General features: G+C 45.8%; 1 protein-coding gene across 2 annotated transcripts; it reads left to right on the top strand.

The window, feature by feature from the left end:
• Positions 1 to 1,932: 1,932 nt before the first annotated feature.
• LOC147025545 (uncharacterized) lies at positions 1,933 to 27,321 on the top strand. 2 transcript variants are annotated; one of them, XM_085886596.1, is made up of 5 exons: positions 1,934 to 8,264; positions 12,492 to 12,548; positions 20,524 to 20,580; positions 26,426 to 26,578; positions 26,691 to 27,321. In XM_085886596.1, exons 1-5 carry the CDS (start codon positions 8,066 to 8,068, stop codon positions 27,020 to 27,022), a joined length of 798 nt encoding a protein of 265 aa, XP_085742722.1. In that variant the 5' UTR covers positions 1,934 to 8,065; the 3' UTR covers positions 27,023 to 27,321. The 2 variants fall into 2 exon arrangements, with proteins under 2 accessions (XP_085742723.1, XP_085742722.1); XM_085886597.1 differs by lacking the exon at positions 12,492 to 12,548 and having other exon boundaries at positions 1,933 to 8,264.
• The last annotated feature ends 120 nt before the right edge of the window (positions 27,322 to 27,441 follow it).

Below are 27,441 nucleotides of genomic sequence, written 5' to 3'. Positions count from 1 at the left end.
GTTGATAGAATTCAGGTTGCACTTGGAGCTTTCCCCAGCTTGCGGAAAAAAAAAAAGCCGTTCTACCTCCGAGTTGGCTTGAGACCAATAAGGTATACTTTTACGATTTTTGATTCCATGAATGTTGCAAAACTGTTTGAACTCGAATCTGACGAATTGGGGTCCATTGTGTGATACAATTTCAGGTGGCCAGCCGTGGGTGGAAAATAGTCGATAGGCCCTTAATATCTGACTGCGTCATGGTGGATGACAGAATAATTGTTTCTGGACATCGGACACATTTGTCAACAATGCCCAGGATACATTCCCAGGTGGAAAATGGATCGCAAATGTCAATATCGGTGACCTCCCACGGATAGGTGGGCATCTTGGTCATTTGTAATGGTGCAGATTGAACAGGTGTGCTGACACAGGCCTTCCATTTTGGGCTGTATGGGTGTCGAAACGTGCCATCACTTGGTCACTGGTTAACAGGCTGTTTTCAGCTCGTCGAATGCCATTTCGTGTGTATTTGTCCACATCCAGCTTGTATCCTTGTGGGTCAAAACATGCAACTGGTCACCGACAGTGGGGAAAATTAGGAGTGAAGTGAGCAAGATGGTTCCACAAGACCAAGAAAACTTTGAACCTCAGCTGCGTTGGACAGGGTTGAACAGTTCTTGACGGTATCAACTTTTCCGGCCCCCGGGCCGATACTTGTTACCGAAATTTTGAAGCCAGAGGATGTCAGTTCCGGGACACCGAAAAGGCTCTTTTCTGAATTTTCTATGATCTTTTAGCTTCGCATACATTGTAAAGTCTTGCAAAGGTATTGGCCATGTTGTTCGACACATTGCTCCATGCATGATGATGTCAGCAGAAATATTTTTTGGATTCTTGCAACCCTCAAGTGGCTGTTGCATAGCATGCTGGTACTCCTCTGAAGCAGAAACACCACCAAAAAGCAGACGTTTGTTCCGAGAAAGACCTTGAGGAGTTTGAGATGTCATATCACATGAATCTGGTGTCGGCTAGATTTGATGATGACCCCGTTTGAGGTTTAACTTTGAAAACATGGCGGTGCCTTCAATGGTGGGCATTGGATACACTGAGTTTGTTTGATGGCCTTGTTTGATCTCCACATATCTACAAGCACGAATATCTCTGTTGTTTTTGGGAAGAGCAACCAGTGGAGATATCCATGAGGATAGTCCGGGAGCTGGTTCGATGACGTGCAACCATTGTCGGCGTCAATGGAGTGTACACATCGCTTTTTCGCTTTCTTGTGATCCTATCACACCTATAAAACCCTGTAGCCTGTCCTCCAGTTGGATTCCTCACTAAACTATATTTAACTTACTGCAACTATGCCATACCCCTCGTCATCCATTCGAGCTTCCTGGCATTCGTGAACAACACCTTCAACCTTTCCCTTCGATTAACCACCCCCTGCTACCCCAACCACATCCTCAGTCTCTGGTCTGAAAAAAACAAGTCCTCATGTATTTCTCAAGAATCACCATGACGACGACGACGACGACGTCGACAGTAATGATGTACACAAAGTCATGGTGTACCACCAGAGGTCCATCGCTTGTTTCAAACAGGCTTTAATATCACCTCCGCCACAGTACATCAACCCACCATCTGCCTTCCTCCTCCTGCTCACTCCTTCATTCTACCTTCACCACTTCTCATTCCTTCCCAGCCACCAATCCTTCATAAGAAACTCCCTGACACCAGAACACCATAGGAGGGACAGTAGAAAGCACCGAACCTGCCAGCGATGAGAAAGAGCAGCAGTCCCTGACCCCCTGTACTGATTACCAATGTTGAGAACTTTGGATTCCACAGCAATCCAGGTGGAGGTCTTCGTCTTCTTTATCCCTCTGCTTATTCCTCCACTTATCCTTTCTCTTCTTCTTTCATAGGCACCACATGGCTGTGGGTAGCACAATTTACTGGATGTGTTGCTGATGCAGTGCCCCCCCCCTGCAGTTTACAGCAGGAATTTCGAATATGGCCAGGGTGCCGGCGATAACTCTTCGACGGGAGACAGGTATGAAGCGGAGGTACCGGCTCATAGGTGCGAGCAGCACTCCGTTAAGCAATGGACAATGGCTTTGAGAAGTTAAGATTTACACAACCTAGGATGTCCAGTCTATAGCCGGCTTTTATTCGCCATTTTAGCATTTTATACATTTGTGTTGCACTTTTGTGATTTCGAAATTCATTAAAATGAGTATCAGCATTTCATGAATTTATTGTCAACGTTACAGCATTCCTATTTTATTTCATTTTAGTTTTTGCACTGATTCATGTAAAACTGGTCAAACGATCTGGAAAAAAAAATATCTCGGCAAAGTGAGCGAGCTGCTCCAGGTGAGACGAAGCTGAAGGTTTCCTTTACAGGTGGACAAGTACTTTGAAAACTTGGTGACCATTGGGAAACCGGGTGCATGGTTATTAAATCTCCACACTTGTTTGATTGAAAGGTTATTTCGGACAGCCAAGTCGGAGTTGAAGCTAGTAAGATGTACGATTTAGATTTTGTGAATTCATCAATATGGAGGAAGGTACACGGATCTGCAAACAAAGATGTCCACCACCCTATTTTAGCTTTGGAAGCTCAGATATTTGTAATAACAGTACATATGTGATTGTTGCTTCGACTAAATAAAGTCTAAGCTTCTGGTTTTGATATCTATTTTGAGTCTTCCTCCAGTGGAGGTCACTCTTTCTTTAGCCATGACGGGTTGGAGAGGATGACGTTTGTGAACGTTCAAGAGGTGCAATGCATTCTTTTGCTCTTCATGGCTGCTGTTTCATCGTCATGCTTTGTTGTCATTTTTGGCTTTTTACCATGCCTTGGATTGTTTTGATGAATACTGGACGCCACTTTCGAAATGACATAATCCGCAGCCCATCGTTGAAGCACCCGAACCAGACATGGTGTCTCCCTCTTGGAAGTCTGCCTGAATGTTGGGAATGACGGCGTGGTCATTTCAATTGCACACGTCCATTCAATAAATCACACAAGGTAATCCTGCAAGGTTTAAAGTCCATTCATTGGTGGCGATCGGTCGGGGGGTTTTGTAGCACACGTCCGTCCACTCGGGCCTTGCACCGGCTCATGTGGTCTGGAGTTTGGAGAACGAGCATCAGCCTGACTCCCTCATCACTTAACGAAACACCCTATTACAACCCGTTGGCCATTCTGAAATGTGTACCCGCCAGAACGATCACTCTGTTCATCCAGCCTGCTGTAAGCGCCTTTGCCGGGCATTTGTGCAGAAATTCGGGAGCAACATGCCTGCCCCCATGGTAGTTCGGGAGCAGGTGTGCATGGCTCGTCTCAGGGGCAACTGGGGCCATTTTGCAGATAGCGATCTCGGAGAGAGTGCGACGTCATGAAGCGGCAAGTCGGGTCCAATGGAGATTCCTCGATCAGGAAAAAGAGGAGAGTGACGCTCACTCTCAGCAACCATGCCTACGAAGGTCACCAAACTCCAGCCCTCCCAAGATGTATAAGGGTGGAGCGACCCACAGTTCTGGTTAGTTGGTCGTCTTAGAGGTTGGTTGTCTTTTTCTTCTTGGTGTTGATTCTTTGACTGCTTAGTGGAATGAGACGCAGCAGAACGAGCACTCGGGCAGGGCAGGTGACTGAACCAACCAAACCACAGCAATAACGAGTATCACGACAGTCCTCAAATCCAGCTTACCCTTTTCATTAGCCTTTCCCACAATTGGGCCCAATGTAGGGCTCGCCAGTTCATACCAGGTGAGCGAAGAGGTCACCAAAGCCTCAAACTTTCCGATCACTCTCCCTTATCTACTTTTACTCAGGTGCGAGTCTGATTTGGCATCAATGTATTGTTCTCATAAGTAAGAAGTATAAGATATTACTTAGAATGGGTTAACTGTGCACTGTCACTTTTACCTCTTCTGTACATTGTGCACCACATGCATTTCTCCATTGTTGTATTTTGCCACACTACATGAATAAATGTAAGACTGCTGTACGAATTGTGAATAGAGCCCTGCTGTTTTAATGGGCTATGTACTTTTCCATGCCCCCCTTTGGTAAATAATGAACCCCTTTACACATGTTCTTCCAATCTGCTCGTCATCTTTTCTTTCATTGGTCTAGCACAGCCCACACTTATGGTTAGCCTGGGAGGTTTTCTGCCCCATTGATCGGCTCACATGACTGACTACCTTGTGCTGTACCTATCCGTTACGCTCGGCAGAAGTTCACCAGGTGTGGTGCCGAGGGTGTGGCCTCGAGTTCGGTTGCAGTGCCAACAGAAAGGTATCGCGGAAATTTTGAAGCAGAACCCTGCAAGGCCAGTAGTCCAAGGCAAGCGACTCCGGCCGTGTAAGATCTGCAGCCCATTGGATCGCGGAGTTATCTGTGGTAAGCGGCCTCCTGGCCAGAGATCGGGAGAGATAATCCCAGAGAACCGCCACCCTTCCCCACATGGTAGCCCTGAATCCTGGTTCCGTAACAATACTTTATGGTGCCCCGAACACCATTATTTTTGGGGGTTGCTGTGCATTTGCACCGATAATTCTTCAGCAGAATATTTGCTGATGCCTCCACCTTCTGCCATGGCATCCCTCATCTCTCAGATAGGCAGGCTGCAGCTCTTTTCTCTCTTAAAACCTTGACAAAATCACAAGATGGTCAAACACTTGGAATATGTCTTTCGATTCTGACAAATCTCACATTCTCATGATATCTCTCTGAAAGGACTGTTTGGCAACCCCCCCCCCCCCATCTCCTTTCTTGACAATCCTCTTGAGGAAGTTCAGTTATTCAACTCCTGGGTATCACTATCAGCCATGATCTTTCTTGGGCAAACCACATTTCAAAGTTGGCCTCCAGAGCCAGCCGCTGACTGGGCATACTTCGTTGTATAAAGTCCTTCCTTGGCACACCTGAACTATCCATCTACAAGGCCTTCATTCATAGCTTGATGGAGTACTGCTTTCCCTTCTGGGCTGGCTCCCCCACCTCACTTCTCACTCAGCTTGACACCGTGCAATCCAAGGCCTTCAAGAATATGTGAATCTCTCATGCTGAAGTTGAGTCTATGGGCTTATTACTTCTCTGTCACAGATAGGACGGTGGTCTCTGTCTTTTACTGCCTCCGCTCTGGGAGTGCACCATCTAATCTCTCCATGCTTTCCGCCCCACAGGTTTCTGCAGGGCACACATGGTCCACCATTAACCCCCTCCTGGGTAAGCTACCTAAGTCCAGGATCAGCTGCTCAACTCCACTCATTTGTTCCTCTTTTTACGACCCGTGGAACCAACTTCCACATCCTCTTCAATGTCATTCTTCCCTCCAGCTCTTCAAGACAGCTATTCACCACCATCTCAAATCATCTCCAATCCAAAACTATGATGTTTTCTTCCCTCATTACCCCTCCCTCCTCCTCCCCAAGCCCACCTTTCTAAATTTCTGGTTTTTCCTTCCTGAGATTTTTCTTCTGTATCCATCATATGTACCCCCTGCATCTGACCCCTTTCCTCCCCACACCCATTGATTGTCCACGTCTGCCTCCATCTTGGCCTTCAACCCTGGTGTTGGTGTACCCCCCCCACCCCCCACTCTCTCTCTATACTGCTCCTTTTGTTCTGTGGTGTTCTGATCCGTTCTGTATTCTAGCTCTTCCACGAGCCTTGACTTTGTATAAAAATATATAAACAATGGATGTAGAGACGAATCAGGGCGAGGGGAGGACACATGGGCTAGACAGGATGGGTACAGCCACAAACTCTCAGGAAGGAAAAAGTGGGCTTGGTGATTGGGGCTAACGAGGATAGAAAAGATCATGGTTTTGGAATAGGGACCATCTGTGATGCAGTGAACATGTCTTGAAGACCTGGTGGGAAGAATGAGATTGAAGCGAATGTGTAAGTTGGTTCATGGGCAGGAAGAAAAGAAGAACGAATGACATGATGACGTTCACTCTCAATTATCTCAAAACTTCGGTTGGCCTTTTCAGTGGATTGTATTTCTACAAAGACTTTATAAATCTCCAAGTATTTAAAACAAATAAACCAGTTTGACAAAATGTGAAAATCAAATTTGAAAACGGCTCATTTTGCTGTGATTGAGCACAAATACTCGATACATACACGACATGGCCAAAAGTATGCAGACAGCCCTTCCATTTAGTGGATTCGGCTATTTCAGGCACACCCATTGCTGACAGGTGTATAAAATAGAGCACACAGCCATGTGATCTCCATCGACAAACATTGGCAGTCGAATGGGCCATACTGGAGAGCTCAGTGACTTTAAACGTGGCACCGTCATAGGATGCCACCTTTCCAACGAGTCAATTCATCAAATTTCTGCCCTGCGAGAGCTGCAATGATCAACTGTAAGTGCTGTTATTGTAAAGTGGAAAAGTCTTGGAAAAACAACAGCTCAGCTGCGAAGTGGTAAGGCCACACAAGCCCATAGAACGAGACCGCTGAAGTGCGTAGCGCGGAAAAATTGTCTGTCGTCGGTTGCAACACTCAGTACCAAGTTCCAAATTGAGTCTGGAAGCAACGTCAGCACAAGCACTGTTCGTCGAGAGCTTCATGAAATGGGTTTCCATGGCCGAGCAACCGCACTCAAGCCTAATATCACCACGCGCAATGCCAAGCCTCAACTGGAGTGATGTAAAGCTCACCGCCATTGGACTCTGGAGCAGTGGAAACGTGTTTTCTGGAGTGATGAATCACGCTTCACCATCTGGCAGTCTAAAGAACGAATCGGGGTTTGGTGGATTCCAGGAGAACACGACCTGCCCGAATGCATAGTTCCAAATGTAAAGTTTGATGGAGGAGGACTAATGGTATGGGGCTGTTTTTCATGGTTCAGGCCCCTTAGTTCCAGTGAAGGGAAATCTTAATGCTACAGCATACAATGATATTCAAGACGATTCTGTGCTTCCAACTTTGTGGCAACAATTTGGGGAAGGCCCTTTCTTGTTTCAGCATGACAATGTCCACATGCACAAAGCGAGGTCCATACAGAAATGGTTTGTTGAGATCAGTGTGGAAGAACTTGACTGGCCTGCACAGAGTCCTGACCTCAACCCAATCGAACACCGTCAGGATGGATTTGAGCGCCAACTGCGAGCCAGACTGAATCGCCCAACATTATTGCCTGACCTCACTAATGCTCTTTTGGCTGAATGGAAGCAAATCACTGCAGCAATGTTCCAACATCGAGTGGAAAGCCTTCTGAGAAGAGTGGAGGCTGTTATAGCAGCAAAGGGGGGGGGGGGGACCAACTCCATATTCATGCCCATGATTTTGGAATGAGATGTTGGACGAGCAGGTGTCCACACAACTTTTGGCCGTGTAGTGTATATCGACGTGTCCGCCGTTCCTCGGATGGACCTCAAGCATGTCCTTCGTGAAGTCGCCTTAGAAATAACAATCAGCGAGTAGAGTTCAGATTTGAATCTTAGTCCAATATCTATTTGCATTCGCTAACACATAGGCAAAGCGGGAATCTACTTATTACGTATGCAAATGTCACACCTCTCTTTCACCGTGTGAGGGGCAGGTGCTCCTTCCCTTACTCCAGTCCCTCACCACCCTTCTCGCCACACTCTTCTTGCTCCCCAATCTGACGATGACTCTTGTGTTGTTTTCTCAATATAAATGATCTCTATTCAGCATTATGAATGGATGGCCTCGTGGGCGTGCTGCAAAAATCAACATGCTCTGCTCAAATGAGTTGAAACAATGTGAACAGTCACGTGGGTTAAAGAAAACAGGTACTCCAGGTGAGCGCCTTTGTAAATTTCCCCCCCATCTCTCCCAGTTCCCATGGGTCTTCATCCAACCTTATTGGGAAAGTACTGACGGAGAATGGAAATGTGTTCCGCCTTTTGGGAATGAAAATGTTTCCAGCATCCTCAATTTTGGGCGTACACTCACTTCGAATGAATTGTTCCGGTGGAGAATGTCCTGTATGTCCTGTATGTACTGTATGTACAGTATGTACACTGAGTTCTCATGTGTGGGCGAGGACTGTTAACTTGTCCCACCCAATGTGGGAGGAGGTAGTAAATGTGTTCCAGTTTATGGGCGGAGTCTGTGATTCAGTTCCAGTATATATATGTTGCTGTTTGCCTCGGTGAGTTCCTGTTTGCCTCGGTGAGTTCCTGTTTGTGCCAAGAATCTAATTTTCAGACCGTACGAGCGATGAACATTGTGAAAGTGGAAAATGAGGCTGGGGAGCCGAGTACGTCACCGCTGCTGCACAAAGGTGAGGATGGTGTCCGTGCAGAGGTGTTGCGCGTTTAGTACCCGGTTGGATATTTGCGAAGACTCAAACAATTGATGAACCACCGATGATAAAGCCCGGAACATTTGATTTAAACGAGGACAAATGTGTCCAAGAGCAGCGTCATAAAGGTTTTGTCGGCAAAAAAAACAACAACAACAACTTCCGATATTTCGTCACGTGCCTTGATTAAGCCAATAGGGAGACCCGTCACAGTGTATTTACGTATTTACAAAATATAGTGTATTTACGAAATAAATAATGTATTTACGAAATTACAATATATTAAATGGAATAATCTTTAAATAGTAACGTGAACTTTTCGAAATTTTAAAGCAAATGTCCGAATATATTTAAAAGTTCATGATAGACGCTCTCAAAAGGTACCGTCTATGCGAGGATGTGTACATGTGCTTAGTATTTAAGATGTCACATGGCATCGGTGGACGTCAGGTCTCTGAAAAGGAGAGAATTATTTAAACGAGCAGAGTACCCGCCCCGATGGGGTTGATCTTTGCTCCAAGCTTGCAACACGTTCTTCTGATGCATACATTAATTTGGGCAGTGTATTGGTAACTGACAGCTGTGTATCGGCAAAAAAAATTAAAAATACAAGTCTGAAGACGACGATGGTTCACGAGCGGTATTTGACGATGTAGATTGTTTCAGAAGTCAAGGATGAGACAATGTGATAATGTTTGACCAAGTTATAAAAATGATCAACATGATGTGGTACGAGTGACAGGTTATTAGCTGCAAAATGTCGAAAACCCGGTTTCGTTCAACAACTTTCAAAATTTGACCTTTGCATAACCTTTAAAGGTCACAAAACAATGTTGTGGACATTAAAATAAGGAAGCAGGATACGTGCTATAGCTTATTGGAGTTAGTTCGTCGAAGAAGGTCGAAAACCCGGTTCGATTCCCACAACTTTTAAAATTTGCCCTTTGTGAACTTTAAAGGTCAAAGGTCAAGGATTATGACCTTTAGTGCAAAACTTCCTCTGGAACATTCCAGGAACAATATAACGTCATATAGGCTATATGGCATTTCGCACTCCTCGGATTATCCATACTTTGATGAAATCAGCGTAAAAACAAACTTGAAGGGGGCGCCACGGGCAAGGTGTTCGAGATAGAGCAAAATGGTTTCAAGACTTTAGGTGGGGAATGACCTCAAGATTATGCATAAAAAATATTGTCATCCTCGCTCTCAAAGTTTGGGCGGTCGTATGATTTTTATGTCAAAATTCGCAATTTTCTAAGTTTTTGACCTTGTGACCTTGACCTTGGGACGAAAATGAAAAATCGGAAAACGACAAGTTTTAGATAATTCATTTTACTATTCAAATACCGAAGAACCCAATCCATTCAGTCAATTCCCTCGGAGAAGATAGATTTTTTAATCCGACTACCCCCTAAAAATGGCTATTTTTGGGCGTGGCTCCGCCCACAATTGGTGTAGTCACGCCCTCATCCAGGAAAACACAACTAGACGTTGATATCGAACACATAACCAAGTTTCATCAAGATCGGATCAAAGTCCACAGAGTTATGCTCTGGAGTCTGGACAGACACATACACAGACAGACATACAGACACACATGCAGACATAACGAATATAGTGGTCACTCTGGCTGGCGCTCGTGAACCAAAAACACTCAAGTTACGCGCATGAAACAAAAACATACCCACTGCTTATAATTCAAAACACCTCACTGCACTGGAAAACGTGCGGACATTAATACTGCACTGTACTGTAAACGCTTGAGACTTGTAATACCCTTCCTCACCTGGAGGCGGCGCTACACGATACGCATTTACATAGAGAATTTTCATCCTCCTCCAAGACCACCGGCAAAGATTAAAAAAAAAAACCCCGATACATGAACTGGGGTCATGCTGATCCTATGCAGCAAGTCTGGATGTAATCGGCACAGAATTTTAGGAGTGTGACAAACAAACAAACACCGATCCATGAATTACAGCAACGATGGTAGACGGGATTGTAAACGTGGGCCCCAAATCAAGCTCGCGTGCTCAGGTGGGAATGCCAAATATGCCGGTCCAAATACACCATCCAAATAAACCACCCTATCATAGTCGTGGAGAGTCCATTCTGACCGCATAGCTGTGTTTTTAATTTCCCTACACAACATCATGCTTACTGAAGAGCTGGTGATAGACGGTAAAAGGGCCGTGGTCGGACAAAAGCAAGAGAGTGAATGAACTTTAGAATAGTGTAGGAAACACTGTAAGCTGCAAGTATGAGACTAGCGTTGGGTTAATGGGGGTATTAAAAGATCACGACTAAGGAAGAAGGACGCCGCGAGATGGCGGTGTACTTGGTAAAGCCACTGTCACACCTTGACGTTTTAGCCAGCGTATGCCGACGTATGAAAAATTTGAGAATACGCTGGCACACGTCGAATACATTATGGGTAAGTTTTGTATACGTTAAGAGCACGCTGAAGCACACTGGCATACGTCATAGTACGCCGAGCTCGTCGACAAATTTTAACATGCTCAAAAATTTTCGACGTATGCCAGCGTATGACTCATGTTCCGCATACGCTGGCCATAAGTTGTAGGCACGTTATGCGATCGTTGACACACGTCGACACACGTTACTTGTAAGTAACTCATAAGTCGAAACACATCGAGGTAATGTTTAGTGATGTTAACACTTCGATTTCTAGTGCGGTTATAATATAATATAATTAATAGGCTGCCGCTCAACGATTTAAATCATAACCGCACTAGAAATCGAAGTGTCAACATCACTGTCATGCCGAAGAAAAAAAAGAAACCCAAAAAACCATGGAGTCTGGAACACTGATGGTTTCCTCCTGTGTGAACCCCATTTTTATATACCAATTCCCCTAAACGCTGCCAATACACCATTATATGGTAGCTGTAAGTAAGAAACACGTTCAGTAAGTTCTGTGGTCGTCCGGAAGACGTCAAATACGTATACATACGTCAATATGCATTGGAGATACGTTACACATAGGTTCAAAGCACGTTACTCATAGGTTCAAAGCACGTTACTCATAGGTTAGAAATAAGTTTCGGGTACGCTAAACATTACCTCGACGTGTTTCGACTAATGAGTAACTTGCAAGTAACGTGTGTTGACGTGTGTCAACGATCGCATAACGTGCCTACAACTTAAGGCTAGCGTATGCGGAACGTGTGAGTCATACGCTGGCATATGTCAAAATTTTGAGCATGCTTAAAATTTGTCGACGTGCTCGGCATACTAGGACGTATGCCAGCGTGCTTCAGCGTGCTCTTAACGTATACAAAACTTACCCATAACATATTCGATGTGCGCCAGCGTATTCGGCAAATTTTTCATACGTCGGCATACGCTGGCTAAAACGTCAAGGTGTGACAGTGGCTTGACACTTTGATGTCTAGTGCGGTTATGATTTGAATCGTCGAGCCGCAGCCTGTTAATAGGCTACGCTACGTGAACGTCAGTGATACGCTGCCGCGCTATGCATAAGTTAGACTATCGTTGGGCATAGGTTGTGAACGCCGACAACACGCTAGGCATTCGTTGGTATAAGTTATCTATATGTTATCGAAACGTTCTGTCGACGTTACGAATACGTTATGCATACGTCCAACTCGTTATGAATACGCCAAAAACTAAAAAAAAACATCAACAGTTCAGCGTATGCCAACGTTTTACATACATTTTGATACGTTGCCATACGCTGGCTAAAACGTCAAGGTGTGACAGCGGCTTAAAGAGCGACGCTACAAGATGGCAGTGTGCTCAAAGCCTCGGTGGAAAGAGTGGAACTGAACGGCTTCCTGAAAGGCAGTTCCACAAGCAGCAGAAAAGAGTGGGTTTGGAAGTTCAACCAGCATTGGCTAGCACTGGTGAAGTTAACTTGTCCTGCGACTAATGCAAGAGTGAACATGTCATCAAAAACCAGGTAGAAGCGTGGACAAGACATAGCAGAGAGAGAGACCGGATTGAGAGGAGGAGAATCCCCGCGGTTGCCTAAAGTCATGGGCGGAAGCTCGTGGCGCTGGGGCAAGATCTGGGCAAAAGCTCAACCGAGAGAGGACATTTCCACCAATAACCCATGGAACGCGCAATTGCGTGCCGTAACCAACAGGAATGTGGAGCACAATGTCCTTCAGACTGCATCTGAAGTCTGTTCTTTTTTTTCTGCACATTTGTTTATTGCAGACGTACTGACGAAAATGAAGGTGGAAGTTGATGACGCAGATGGTGGAGATACGAGAGGTAATGAAATATCAATGGGCGCATACTCTTCATTCGTTTAGTGTTCTTCCATACAGCCTATCAATAAGACCTTTTTTTTTTTTCCTGAAACACCTTAAATCTTTATCATCATTGTATTTAAAGCTCATGACAAAATATTTAACACCCAAAAGCTGTTGTGATTCCGATGTGAGAATCCCAGGTGATTGACATTTTAGTGTGATGCTCACTCGAGAAAAGAATGTCCTGTCGTTTTCACTTTGATAGCATTTCATGCTTTCTTGAAGTTCTGTTTAAACTTGAATGGATTGAAATTCCAGGTGTTTTCAGGTGGATTTCATGCCAACTGACATGATCCCCTGAATTTTAAATCCCAGTGTTTCAACTAGATTTAAAAAGTCCACAAAACCTGGTTTGATCTTTTAATTTGATGGGTGAGAAGTAAATAGATCTATGAAATGTCTGTCACTCTGACTCGATGGGACGTCAGGTGTGCAGAAATCCCTTTGGGTACCATGAGAAACAAGGACGTGTTATGCGTGGCTTCTGGTAAATGATCAGCATTTGGAAGATAGACCATGGATACACCCTCTGGGTTGACATCCCATGTAGTCAAGGAGTAGGGGATGGGGTGGGAGAAGGGTGTCCTTAATTGCTCCGCTGACTGCAGAGAGTAAACCGACGTTATAAAGATGGTGTTGCTGGTACCCAGAGCGCGCAGGGAGTGATGTCACTTCCCCCAAGGTCATGTTTGCATGAAGTCAAGTCTGGTGTTGTCTCATGTCGTTATCTGTACGTGTGTCCATGTATTGCGTTGCAGCTTCTCCACAAGTCTTATAACGTGAAGAACCATTGTCTGGGTGGGGGGGGGAGGGGGGAGGGTAAGGAGTGGATGGAACACTTACTCATTCTGGATTCTGTGGTGATATTTGAGCAATTTGAAATTATTCACCGGCAAATTACAAAGTGATATTGTTGTGGAAATGGCTCCTAGATGGTTAACAATGCTTAGTATACAGCAGTTATTTCTTTAATGAATGCCTTGAGTAAGCATGTGGTAAATTAATTGTGATATTAGATATGCGTTGCTATTATGTCCAGACAGATGACGTCTACCTATCCTAATGTCTGTGTCGAAAAACCACCATTCCTTTGAACCTTTGATTTAGTGTTCTTCCCTGTGTGATCCATGTTAAGTGTTCTTTTTAGTGTTTAGGTAGGCCATCAGCCTGAAGTTTAGGCGCGAAAGCAGCTTCACTCCCGTCTTAGAGGGAGGGGGAGACCATCCGGGAGGCAAGTGGGAGATGAGTGTCCTCCACCCATCAAATGGCCATCGGGTCAATGGTGAGTGAGAGGAGAGGGGAGGGGAAGGGAGTTGTGTTGTGGGGCTGGGTTTCGGTGGCGAGCACGACCGCTAGGGTGAGCAGTAGAGTCGGCTCCACCGAACACACCGGAATTTAAGTCGTAACCTTCGGATAAGTCCGAAGGTACGAGTCCCTTACAGGACCATGAATCGCCAATAATTCGACCGCGTGGGGTAGGGTTAATTGCATAATTTTAATATACCTAAATACCCACGCAGTCGAACTACCAGGGAACCACACCCTCGGCAGGTCTCGAGCGGAACGAGCCGTTACCGTGCTCGAACCGTGTGTAACCCGAGTGTATGGTTACCGAGGCCCGTCGGTCCAAATGAACAATTACGGCAACAACGGCCTTCCTAATCCCCAATACACACCGTGGCAAACCAATGGCAGAAATGACAAAGAACGAGCTGGTACATTCAACAAAAGGGATATTTATTAACAATAATCGGGGAGAGGAACACGGAGCAGAGTTATCACAAATATAGAAAGGTATCAAATATACAAGCAATTCCTGAAACAATTCTACTTAAAGACAGGGCCCACGGACACACACAAATACCCAGAAAGAGATGGACCTCAAGGTCTTTATTGCCCCTTCAGCTCGGAGGAAAGACGAGCTGAGGGAAGAGAATGTGCTGGCTACCTGGCCGCGTTCGCGCGGCTCGACGTCCGCAACTTCCCGGAGCACCAGTTGCCAAAGAACGGACCAGGGCAGCTGAACCCAGAGGAGGCGAGACGAGGTGATCTCCCGTGATGAGATGGTCGACCGGTTGTCGTAATGCGCCAGACGAGACGCCTCGGATGCGCGCGATGCAGTCAGCCGCAGACCCAGACAGAAAACGTGCTCGAGCAGATGGGGCGCAATTCTCAATTCTCTTTCGTCGTCCTTTTTTGGGGCACGGTCCGCTCCCCCATCACCTGCTCCCATTGGGTGGACGGCGTGTCGTGGCTCCACCTTCTTGAGAAGGACCGCCCCGGCTTTGGTCCTCGCGTCTCCCATTGGGCGGAAAATGACGCATACCCTTATTTATCCCCAAGCCAGAACGAAACACTTCGTAACCATATTTGGTGCGAAATCCATACCGCCTGGGATATGGAATTCCACCCACGCACACGCCTGCATGCTGGCGAGCGCGCGAAGAATGCCGTGAGCAGAGTGTTGTTGTGGTAAAAATCATATCTATAAAATAACTGCGCAGCGCACGTACACTTCATGACCCATTAAACATAGGACGGGAACTTAACTCGAAACATGTACTTACTGATATAACTGATCTATAGAACCTGGTTGTTGTGTGCAGTAAGCTTCCAAATTCATAACACTACCCCCTCCCCTTTTTACAGACTTGTCCCAAGTCGTCAAATTTGCATGTGACCAGCATGTGTAAGTTTTCCCCGAGTACGATTTACCTGCGGATCCCTGAGTGTGACATTTTTTATACATGTCCCAAAAATAAATAACCTAATGTACTGCGTAACTAACTAACAAACTCATACAGACAACTTCACTAAAATTGCCGGTGCTAAGACAGACACACAGGTGGGTTAAACTTATTTACAATCTTAACTAATATTTTCACTAACCATGGCCCAGGACCTGTCATCTGTGGGATAAAGGCACAGCAATGTTACCAGTTTGTGTGGGTGAGTACACAGCAGCTGAAGGTCAGTTGTCCTCAGGGCCTGCTCAAAAGGTCCCCTTTGGGTGTCTCTTTCTGTAAACCTTCTTCTTCGTTCCTTTCATACCCCAGCTGCTAGAGGCATCTCACCCTAACACGGCAGGCCATGCGCCATCCCACATGCCATTTGAATTGGCCTGTATGCAGAAGAGGTGGCCAGGCTGCTCAATGCAGTCTCTGGTTCATGGAAATGGAATGGATGCAAGAACAAATGAACGCATGGGCTGCTCAAATGCAGTCCCTGTGTACGGCTGCCTGCAGGGTAGTCTTTGCAAAACACTGGCGATGGTCCTGGCGCACATGGATGGATGGTGAACACAGTCATCCCTTAAACTAGTGCACGTTCCATTTAACTCTATTACTAAACTACATCCCCACTACAAATCCAAAGACGACAAACTTTCTGAAGGTGATTAACGAAAAGGACTTTCAATGGAGCAAGTATATACAATATATATATATATATATATATATATATATATATATATATATATATATATACATGTGTGTGTGTGTGTGTATGTATACATAAATATATTTATATGTGTGTTAAAGCCTGGTGTTGGCGTAGTGGTTAGGGTAGCGGCTTGGGATCCAAAAGGTCCTGAGTTCAAGCCCGTTGGCCGCTTGAATTAATACACACCAGGAGGTTGACTCAGCCTGTCATCCTTCCGAGGTCGGCGAAGTGAGTACCCGTGTACGGGGCCCGGTGTATGCCCCGGTTAGAATAGATGTATCATATCCCTGTGTCGTAAGAGGCGACCAGGGTTGCGTCAGGAAGGGCATCCGGCGTAAAAAAAAAACTTGTGCCAAATCATTATGCGGATCATAACGGATGATCCGCTGTGGCGACCCCTAACGGGAGCAGCTGAAAGAAGAAGAAGAAGAAGAAGAAGATATATATATATATATATATATATATATATATATATATATATATATATATATATATATATATATATATATATATATATATATTGTTACTGTTCGAGGAACCATATGCATTCAAACATACAGCTGACCCAAAGTTAGTTATGCTGTTAAGCACATGTGTAGACAGATCCCTTCCTTGTGTGTAGTGGGAAAGCAAAAGGGGTGCGTTGCGATGGTTTTTAGTGAGGGTAATAAATCTTTATATCCCATCCAACAACGAACCACTGTCCACCCACTGCCGGCTCGGACCCTCGCTTTCCGAGGCAGAATCTTCCAGTCTGCAGTTCCTTTTCACTTCCCCAATGTTCCAATTCAACTTTGCAACTTTTTCTTGACGAGTCCAGACACGAGTGGAGGGGGCAGGCTCCCGGCATGGCCGAAACCTCGCCCAGAAAGGGCGGACCCATGGAAACCCCACCCAGAAAGGGCGGACCCATGGAAGCCCCGTCCAATCAGGGCGGACAGTGATGTCAGCTTCACCAAGGCCTCTCCCCGACCTTGGGGATCTATAAATTACGGCACCATCCTGAGAGGGTGGAGAGAGGATTCGGTGTGGGTCGGCCGTGTTAGCTGGAGTCTGAGGTTGGAGAGGAACAGTGTTGGAGCAAGACAGTGGTTGGAGTCACGAGTTGCCAAAGAAAGAAGGAGGATCGCGACGCAGAGGGACTGCCCATGTCTCACCTCGGCGGCCCGTCTGTTGCGCTGGTTCGAGGGCGCCCAATCTTGACCGGGTCTCTCGTGGGTCCTGTCGGCGGCCCTAATCCCTGTCTCGGACTCCGCTCTGCTCCACCCATGCTCCTTCGCGGACACGGTCTCTGCGCGTGTGGCTGTTGGCCGAGCTGCACGACCACTGACTGGTGCCGCACCATGGAGCACCCCTTCCCTCGAACGTGCAGGTAACCCAAAAGAACTGCGACCTCAGCTCACCTCCCTCTCTGGCTGTGGGGGTCCTTTGCACCGTCTTTAAGTAGAACTGTTTAAGTGTTTGATCATTGTAAATCTTGCCTGTATATCCCACGATAAGTCTGCTCTGAGTTCTTTCGTAAGTTGATTGTAGAAATGTTCCCAGTTCGTTCTTGTCTTTTCCTTCATTGGTCCAGCATGGTTTGGATCTGAGTTTAGCCGGGTTTTTATCCCTGATAATCTGTTCATTGCTCGGCTGCATCCGATCCGAAGTTGGTGGTTGGTAGTTGGTACTCTACCGTAGTTGGTAGCGTGACCCGGTTCGGGCAAGGCGTACTGAGGGCGTGGTTCCCCGTAGTCAAAACCGCGTGGTTAATTAGGTAAATTGATTCCAGAGAAAAAGACCCTACGCCACGCGGTTGAAGTATTGGCGTCCACGGTCGGTTCAGCGACCCGCTGCATCACGGAATTGTCTGTGAGCGACCGCCTACAATTCCGGGAGTCTGGTGGGAGACGACGTAACTTCCCCCACCTAGTGGTCATTCTCGCCACCAGACCTCCGGCCCGCAACAGTATATATATATATATTTATGTATATGTATATATGTATATATATATATGTGTATATATATATATATATATATATATATATATATATATATATATATATATATATGTATATGTATATGTTATGCACACATTCGAGCAAATACCATCTGTCACTTCTCTGATGGGATACTGAGAGGGTGGAGGCGGGGGGAGAGAAATTTTGGAGAGAGAGAGGTGGGCAGAGGGAGGAGGGAGGGATCGGGGAGAAAAAAGAGAGGGGTGGGGAGTGAGGAGGAAGGGGGTGGGTTAGTGAGGAGGTGGAGGGGAGAGAGAGAGAGGAGAGAGAAGTGAGAGAGAAGACGGAAGGGAGAGAGAGAGGAGGGGGACCAAGGAGAGGGAGAGCTGGAGGGGAAAGCGATGAAGGGGGGGGGGGAGAGTGACACTTCACCATGCATCACTATACACTCCGGGATGTATGGGGTAGGGAGAGGGGGGATGTGGGCAGGGGAAGTGGGTGTTCTGGACTTGTGTTTGGTAGTGGGACTTGAAGGGAAGGAGGGAGGAGTTTTGACTTGTATTGAGGAGGACTTGAGGGGAAGTGGGGGGGGGGGGGATGGACTCATCTGCTGGTATTAGTGCAAGATTGCATGAAATAGTGTACATTACAACAGCATGTTCAAGCATTGTAGCAAAATCATCCATCACTTTCAAACAGCACATCCCATTTTTGAAGAGATTATAACATGGGCTTCCCTTGAGGTATGCAACTCGAACTGCGGCTGCCACCCTTTTTACCCTTTCTGGAACTGGAACTATCTGAGGGGGTCACACACCACTCGGAGATGCCCGGAGTGCCAAAGAACACATGGACCAGTCAAATGAGCACCCCTCCAGCAGCCGGACCTGCCGCCAAGCCCAAACCTGTAGTCTAAACCCCAAAACCCAGCTCAGGCCAAGAGGCCCTAGAGCCCATCAAACCCTAGCTGCAATGCTTATAAACACCCAGAGATGCCAATGTTTGTGTCTTTATTTCATTTCAGCACAAGTTTTACAACCAAAATGCGTTAATCCCCAGAATGTCTCAACCCGAGCCGAATCTCAAAATTCAAACTGTGGAATCGAACCCAGCAGCAGCCCTGACCGCCAAAAAAGTGCTCATCTGCCCAACTCGCACATTCCCCCACACTCAGGGCCCAAAACAACACAAACACCATAGCACAACATAACCACCTGTGGGACCTTATCACAAGCATTCATTGTTTATCACTTCATGGAAATTGGAAGAGGGGTGAGAGAGAGGAGAGAGAGGGGGAGGACAGAGAGGGAGGAGAGAGGAAAGAGGGGTGGGGGAGCGAGGACAAATTAAGAGATGGATGGATGGAAGGATGGATGGAGAGGAGGGAGGAACGGATGGATGGAGAGGAGGGAGGAACGGATGGAGGGAAGGGAGGAACGGTTGGAGGGAAGGAATGGATGGAAGGGTAGATGGAAAGATAGATGGAAAGTGGATTCACAGTAAGTTCCACAGTTGATCATGAACACATTGTAGTCTATTCTCACAGAGTGAACATGAGGTGTAGGGAATGAATGATGAATGAATGAGTACCTGTTGTGCTATCATCTGCCATTGCATTCCCTGCAACATTTGCAATGAGCTTGTGTTTGGGAGAAGGACCTTGAGGGGAAGTGGGGGGAGGGGGGGATGCTCCCATCTGCTGGCATCAGTACAGGATTGAATGGAATGGGGTATGTTACAACAACACATTCAAGCATGATAGCAAAACGATCCATCCTTCTCCCAATATCCGATCCAATTTCGGGCTTATCCATGTAATCTTTGTCTGTTTGACGGAGTCGCCAGGCCGATGCCTCCCTTTTATCTTGCATTCAGTGGAACCATTAAGGAGAAATCTCATCCTCCCCATGCAAGCCATCTGATGGGGCTTGTCTGTGTTATATCCTCGAAATGTTGCGCGCCAAGCGAGGAAGCAGCACATACCATTTTTGAAGTCTATGGTATAACTCTGCCGAAGTCAGAATGGAGCGACGTGGGAAATTAGTTAATTGCTCGGCCTTTTTCAAAGTTGACTTTTGCTGACAAACAAGTGAAAAAGTTAGGCCTAGACAGACTTCGAGTTCAAGTTTAACAGGTGATGTTTGACAAAGGAGGATGAAATGCTGGCTAATCATTCAAAGAGTTGTGTTAAAACAAAAAAACAAGATTTAATGAACACATGCCAAATCGGCAGCGATGAATAAACCTGCATGAGAAAGAAACAACTTGTTTGAAATCAACCTCACAATGCAGAAAATACAATGAATATGTACAAATTGTTCTTGGGGAGGGTACGACTGCCCCCCTTCTCCTTCCCACCCACAAAACAGCCTTCCCACCAACCCCTTTTGCACCTCTGGAAACCAAGAAAATATTCCTTTGGCAATCAACTGTTGCTGTGTCTTCCTGATGGTATTATCAGTTGTCATTTGTCATTTGTCCTCAAATATTTTTGAGATAATTTTGTCATTTGTCTTCAAGCAAACCACTATCACATACCTGTTTTGCAGAACTTTTCAACATCGTGAAGATTGAACCAGAAAATGGGGAGGTCTTGGAAGAAAGTGGTGAGTAAGAGCACCGCTTTTACACGTATCATTACCACCGCCACCGAATGTGGATAGTGGTCTTGTTTTCACCTCTGTTTGTCTGTCTGACTTTGAACAGGGTATCTCAAAAGGCTACGGACGGGTTCAGACAAAACTTGGTGGATGACTTGGGTAGGTGACAAGAACAAGCTGATTCGATTTTGATTAAAGGGGAACCCAAATGCTCAGACCACCTTGACGTGAATCTATCCCTTGATACTGTACAAAATAGATATGATGTCTCTTTCCGGTTTATAAAGTCAGTAATTTTGCGATGAAAAGTCGAAATCATCTTTTTCTTTATGCTTAGCTATGACGTCGCACCAGGAAGTCGATTGCCACATCCGTACTGTCTCCAGGGTTACATCGCGGTACGATTTAACTCAAATGATGAATCATTTTCCATGTTCCACAAAATATGCCGAGTCGATACGTCCTTGGAGCTTGGACAGGAATACAAACCGAAATGCCCTAAGTTTGCCAGAAATTGGATGAAGTTTGCTTGAAATACCTGATTGTGGATCGGGCCTACAGAATTTTTGGAACACTTTACAGAGCGTGGTTGTGAAACAACAACATATGTGGCTAGATCTTGTGGTTGTCAGCCACGATTGAGAGAGGATGCCATCCCCACAATTAAGCGGAAGAAACAGCTGTCGCTCAAAACTGTAGCACCATCTCTACCGCGCTACCAGCATAAGTACATGGGCGATTTGAGTGGTGAATGAAAGGCCTGTTGCCATTGCCTGGCAGTTACTGCAAGAACAACTGAAAATAATTATCTATGATCACCACAAATTTCTCCAAGTCAAATGAACCACCGTCTACTTATCGTGGAGAGAAAGTATGTTCGTATGTACTCCTCTGAGAGAATTGCACCAAGTTTGATAAAACTTTCAGGGTCCCCCCCTCCCTTCCCCACAACCCCCCATCAACCATCACCCACAAAATATCCACAACCACCCCCCCCAACTCCTCCCCCCTCTACCCGGGCAGGACATTGGCACGGCACGGACACGACTCGTACACGTCACGACCACAGACACAAATGGTGTCTGGGGGAAGTATGAAACAGGACGATCCCGTAACATACAAGACACCTGGTCACTGGTCAGCCTGCGATGGTGGGACAGGGCGCATTCGTCGCCCATCTTGTCCACGGTTTTCTGAATGTGCCTGGGTGGTGTCCGTGCTCCGTACAGTGTCGTGCCATATCCGTGCTGTGTTTCTGCTGGAGTAGAATAACTGATTTATCAATCAATCCCTTATAGACCAGCAATTGAACAGAAAAAAAAAATCTTAGTCTGAATCACTCGCGTAAGGCTCAAAATGATGCAGCTCCACAATTCCCCCAAAAGTGTTTTCATCACTAATTTTGTCTCCAATGGTTTCTTCAAAATCCAACTGTTCAGCTTCAACATCCTGAGACCTTCAGAGTTGCTCATGACGGTGGAATCGGTATCGGAATACAAGCTCGAAATGCACTTCCTCGACGTAAATCCACCATTTGGATCGAGGTAGGTTCATATTGTGACGTCACTGGTGAAATCGAAAATAGACACTCTCGGGCTTTTTTTGGCACTTGGTAATTGGCCAAAAAACCCCCCCAAAAAATCTAAAAAATGTTTCCCCTTCAAATTAGACCGTGATTAATGATTTTCAATGGTTTTCAGAAGGAAAAAAAAAATTGCATTTGGGTTCCCCTTTAAGGTACAGATGCAGATCCAGCCTATACGTTGGATACTAAACATAAGCTGGTCATCCTGGTGGAGGTATACTCTCTAGGCTCTACCAAGTGTCATTCTAGTTTTTTCATGAAATTCTTTTGATCAGATTGGTGGCATCATGGATAGCGCCTGCACTCTGATTCTGGAAGGCCAGCAGTTCGATTCCAACCCTGGCCGAGTCATACAAATCCAATGACTTTAAAAAAAATGGTACGTGCTGCTTCCTTGCTTGATACTCAGCATTTAAAGAACTGGAAGGGGGCGACATTGACTGTGCAGAGCTAGGCGCCATCACTAGATGGAGTGTACCGGAATGTTACATCACTTCCCCCAAAGTCACTGGCTCTGTTTTCCGAGAGGAGGTCAAATCCATTGTCGTCTTATGTCTCTGCATCCAATAGTTCCTGGAGGGAAGAGTGTGATTGAACCACCTCCTGGGTTATTGGTGGTGGAAAAAAATAACAGATTAGTGATGGGGGATAACATGAGGTTGTTGTGGTTGTTTTTGTTGTTTTTGTTTTGCATGCAGCTTGTGGCTGCAGTGACTTCCAGTGTTCGCAGAGTCGAGTTTTACCCAGGTTCGATCAGTTCATTGTTGAATTCTCTTATTGTTATTTCATCTGCAGCCTGTGGCTGCTGATAGTTTAATTTGCTGTATGCGTGGCTGTGCCGCTGATGTTACCAGTTCGATGTTAGCCCCCGTTACTCATTTTGCCGACCTCGGAAGGATGACAGGCTGAGTTAACCTACCTGGTGTCAGATAGCTCATGCATATAACCAGATAGCTACCTTAACCGTTAGGCCGACACCAGGGTTATGAGAAGGTGATGCATGGCCTGCTTGGATCCCTGGAGGCACAAGTGTGATTGAACCACCTTCTGAATTAATTAGAATAAGGTGCAAATTTTTTCTTTAACTGCTCAACATTGGCCAGTTTTGTCACTGGGGGGAATTGAAAAATTTCAAGTTGACAAGCTGTCATAGCCCATTTATAAGTACGAGCACACCTACTCCATAGTGGAGCGGCAGGAAGGGTCATGTTGTTATCCTTGATGGGCTATAGAGATTACAGGAGATCGAGGTTCGAGTCCGTTAGTCTGTTAGTTGCGCGATAAGCATATAATGCCTCAAGAATGTCAGGTTTCCTCCCTTCAGTTTTGTGTTAAACAGCAGGAGCAACTGTTTGAAAAGGGAATCATACGTGTTTGTGGTTTATGATATTGTTTACTTCTGGTAGGGGTTGTGATGTCATCAAGTTTGATTGTAAATGTATATTTATGTCTTGCCTCATGCATATTCATGCTCCGCCCATGTCTTGCCTCATGCATATTCATGCGACGCCCATGTCTTGCTTCATGCATATTCATGCTACGCCCATGTCTTGCCTCATGCATATTCATGCTCTGCCCATGTCTTTCCTCATGCATATTCATGCTCCGCCATGTCTTGCTTCATACATATTCATGCTTCGCCCATGTCTTGCCTCATGCATATTCATGCTCCGCCCATGTCTTGCCTCATGCATATTCATGCTCCGCCATGTCTTGCTTCATACATATTCATGCTTCGCCCATGTCTTGCCTCATGAATATTCATGCTCCACCCATGTCTTGCCTCATGCATACTTATGCTCCACCCATGTCTTGCCTCATGCATATTCATGCTCCGCCATGTCTTGCCTCATGCATATTCATGCTCCGCCCATGTCTTGCCTCATGCATATTCATGCTACGCCCATGTCTTGCTTCATGCATATTCATGCTCCGCCCATGTCTTGCCTCATGCATATTCATGCTACGCCCATGTCTTGCCTCATGCATATTCATGCTCCGCCCATGTCTTTCCTCATGCATATTCATGCTCTGCCCATGTCTTTCCTCATGCATATTCATGCTCTGCCCATGTCTTGCCTCATGCATATTCATGCTCCGCCCATGTCTTGCCTCATGCATATTCTTGCTCCGCCATGTCTTGCTTCATACATATTCATGCTTCGCCCATGTCTTGCCTCATGAATATTCATGCTCCACCCATGTCTTGCCTCATGCATACTTATGCTCCACCCATGTCTTGCCTCATGCATATTCATGCTCCGCCATGTCTTGCCTCATGCATATTCATGCTCCGCCCATGTCTTGCCTCATGCATATTCATGCTCCGCCCATGTCTTGCCTCATGCATATTCATGCTACGCCCATGTCTTGCCTCATGAATATTCATGCTCCACCCATGTCTTGCCTCATGCATACTTATGCTCCACCCATGTCTTGCCTCATGCATATTCATGCTCCGCCATGTCTTGCTTCATACATATTCATGCTTCGCCCATGTCTTGCCTCATGAATATTCATGCTCCACCCATGTCTTGCCTCATGCATATTTATGCTCCACCCATGTCTTGCCTCATGCATATTCATGCTCTGCCCATGTCTTGCCTCATGAATATTCATGCTCCACCCATGTCTTGCCTCATGCATATTCATGCTCTGCCCATGTCTTGCCTCATGAATATTCATGCTCCACCCATGTCTTGCCTCATGCATATTCATGCTCCGCCCATGTCTTGCCTCATGCATATTTATGCTCCACCCATGTCTTGCCTCATGAATATTCATGCTCCGCCATGTCTTGCTTCATACATATTCATGCTTCGCCCATGTCTTGCCTCATGAATATTCATGCTCCGCCCATGTCTTACCTCATGAATATTCATGCTCCGCCCATGTCTTGCCTCATGAATATTCATGCTCCGCCATGTCTTGCTTCATGCATATTCCTGCTCCGCCCATTTCTTGTGTCATGCATATTTATGCTCTGCCCATGTTTTGCCTCATGAATATTCATGCTCTGCCCATGTCTTGCCTCATGCATATTCATGTTCTGCCCATGTCTTGCCTCATGCATATTCATGTTCTGCCCATGTCTTGCCTCTTGCATATTCATGCTCCGCCCATGTCTTGCCTCATGCATATTTATGCTCCATCCATGTGGCGTCTGACACATTTGTGTTTTTTTTTAACAAAGAAGAAGTGATTTGAAACTCTGCAAGTATTGCTTAAACTGCCTGGAGCATTCTTATACAATAATCTGGACACGTAGGCTGGGTGTCCCATGAACCGACACGATAAGCTATTTATGCACGTTCACACAGTGTTTGTCCAAGGAGGAAAATCCCCTTGGGGAGAGGGGATATTATTATTGTTAATATTGCTTTGTAACAATATTATTTTGCCACTTATCATTATTGTTGTTATAACATCCACCACCGAAGGTGGATGGAGGTGATGTTTTCACCCCTGTCTGTTTGTTAACAGGATATCTCAAAAGGTTGTAGACGGATTGAGACAAAATTTGGTGGACAAGTTTGGTGTGTGACAAGGACAACATTTTTAGATTTTGGTGAAGGTCTGGATCCAGCTACTCGAATTTTTAAGTGATTCTCTGCTATTGAGAGATCAGGCCAAAAACGTTATGTAGCATGATATCTCAAAAAAGTTGTTTACGGATTCGGACGAAACTTGGTGGACAGGTCGGGTGTGTGACAATGAAGAATTATTTCGATTTCGGTGAAGATCAGGATCCGGATCCAGATACAAGAATTTTTTTTAATTTTTTAAGTGAATCTTCACCACTGAAAGATGGGGCCAAAAACAAGAGCACGGTATTTCAAAAGTTGTGGACGAGTTATGACAAAAACTTGGTGGATGAGTTGGTTAAGTGATAAGAACAAGCCAGTTAGATTCTGGTTCAGGTCCGGATCCAGATCCAGCCTTTCAGTGGGATACGAATCGTAACTGTTCAGCCTAGCGGAGGAGGTAAGCGCTCTACAGCCTTGACAAAACGCCACGATTAGCTCTCTTAACATGGATATACTCCTCAACATGGATTTTGCTCAAGGCGGAAAACCCCCTTTGGGAGGGGGTGGTGGGCTCCATCGTGTGATCCCTTAGTCCTCCTGTCAAGTTTGGTTGAAATTAGATAAGTAACCACCCGAATGTATCGCGGTCAAAAATAGACGGACAGACATACAGACACCAGATTTGTATTTTAGTATGATAACTAACCATGTGACATGGTGTGTGAATGTGTTCACATAGATGAGGAACCAACAAATCATGGTTCAACATTTTCCTCGGGTCTGATCGATGCGCCACAGCTGGCTGGTCCCAGCAACTCTGTGTTAAACCGAGAATTGCCATCGTCCACATCGTCTTCCAGAATGACTACTCGGAATTTTACAAGATTCAGAGGTGGATGGCTTTTATTTATTTTTTCCATGTAAAATGGAGCACACCTGTTGGAAACATAACCCAACTGACATTACCGTGTCTATGTTCTTACCTCCCTTGGTTCTGAGTGCAGCAAATCGGAAAAGGAAATTGGGCGTTTGTGTGGAATTTACGAAGACCTTGCGAGAGATGCAGAGGAAGCAGCTCGAATGGGACGCCAATCAGAGGGAGTTGGACCGAGAGGAGAGGAGGCGGCGTGACCAGGAGAGACGAGAAGAGAAGAGGTGGTGTGAAGAGGAAGAAAGGAGGCGCGAGGATGAAGAGAGGCGGCTCGATGAAGAGAGGAGGCGTGATGAAGAGGAGAGGAGGCGAGACAGAGAAAGTTTCTTTGCTTTAAATGCGCAGCTGATATCCTCTATTAATAATGTCGCGACGGCGCTTATTGCTAAAAGACGTCCGAAGTGATCGTTGAGAAGGAAGGGTTGATTTCTTTAGCTTGTATATATATATATAAGGGTGAATTTTTCTCATGTTCGTGTATTTTGAAATGAAAGGGAAACTGGAGGAGAACTGGGGGTGGGGGGGGGGAGAATGTGGTTGGGGGATATTTGGGGGGTTTGGGTTTATTCTTTTGAGTTGAAGGAGTTTCATTGTGAGGTTGGAGTTGTGAGGTCCCAAACGATGTACTCTTACCTCTTACCTTTGAGCTATCTCTTCTTGGTTTGAATTCGGATTCAGCTATAAACTCTCATATTGGTGTTTCACACATGTGGTGATTCATCATTGTGTGCACTGTCCTTGGGACTGAAGTTAAGCTGGGTGTTCCACCTGAAACCATTAGTTAGTGGACATTAAAGATCCCATAGTGTCATTCGTGAATAGAA

This window comes from Eptatretus burgeri, chromosome 6, assembly GCF_056783735.1.
Source record: "Eptatretus burgeri isolate ZD-2024b chromosome 6, Ebu_testis_v1, whole genome shotgun sequence".
Lineage (NCBI taxonomy): Eukaryota > Metazoa > Chordata > Myxini > Myxiniformes > Myxinidae > Eptatretus > Eptatretus burgeri.
The sequence above is the reverse complement of the archived record's forward strand: the minus strand, read 5'-3'. Positions and strand labels throughout refer to the sequence as shown.

Excerpts from the sequence above, each read along its gene's own strand:
- LOC147025545 (XM_085886596.1), top strand. The coding sequence starts at position 8,066 with ATGTGTTCCAGTTTATGGGCGGAGTCTGTGATTCAGTTCCAGTATATA. Across the intron at positions 8,265-12,491 it reads GTCACCGCTGCTGCACAAAG|ACGTACTGACGAAAATGAAG; the intron begins GTGAGGATGGTG and ends TGTTTATTGCAG. Across the intron at positions 12,549-20,523 it reads AGATGGTGGAGATACGAGAG|AACTTTTCAACATCGTGAAG; the intron begins GTAATGAAATAT and ends CCTGTTTTGCAG.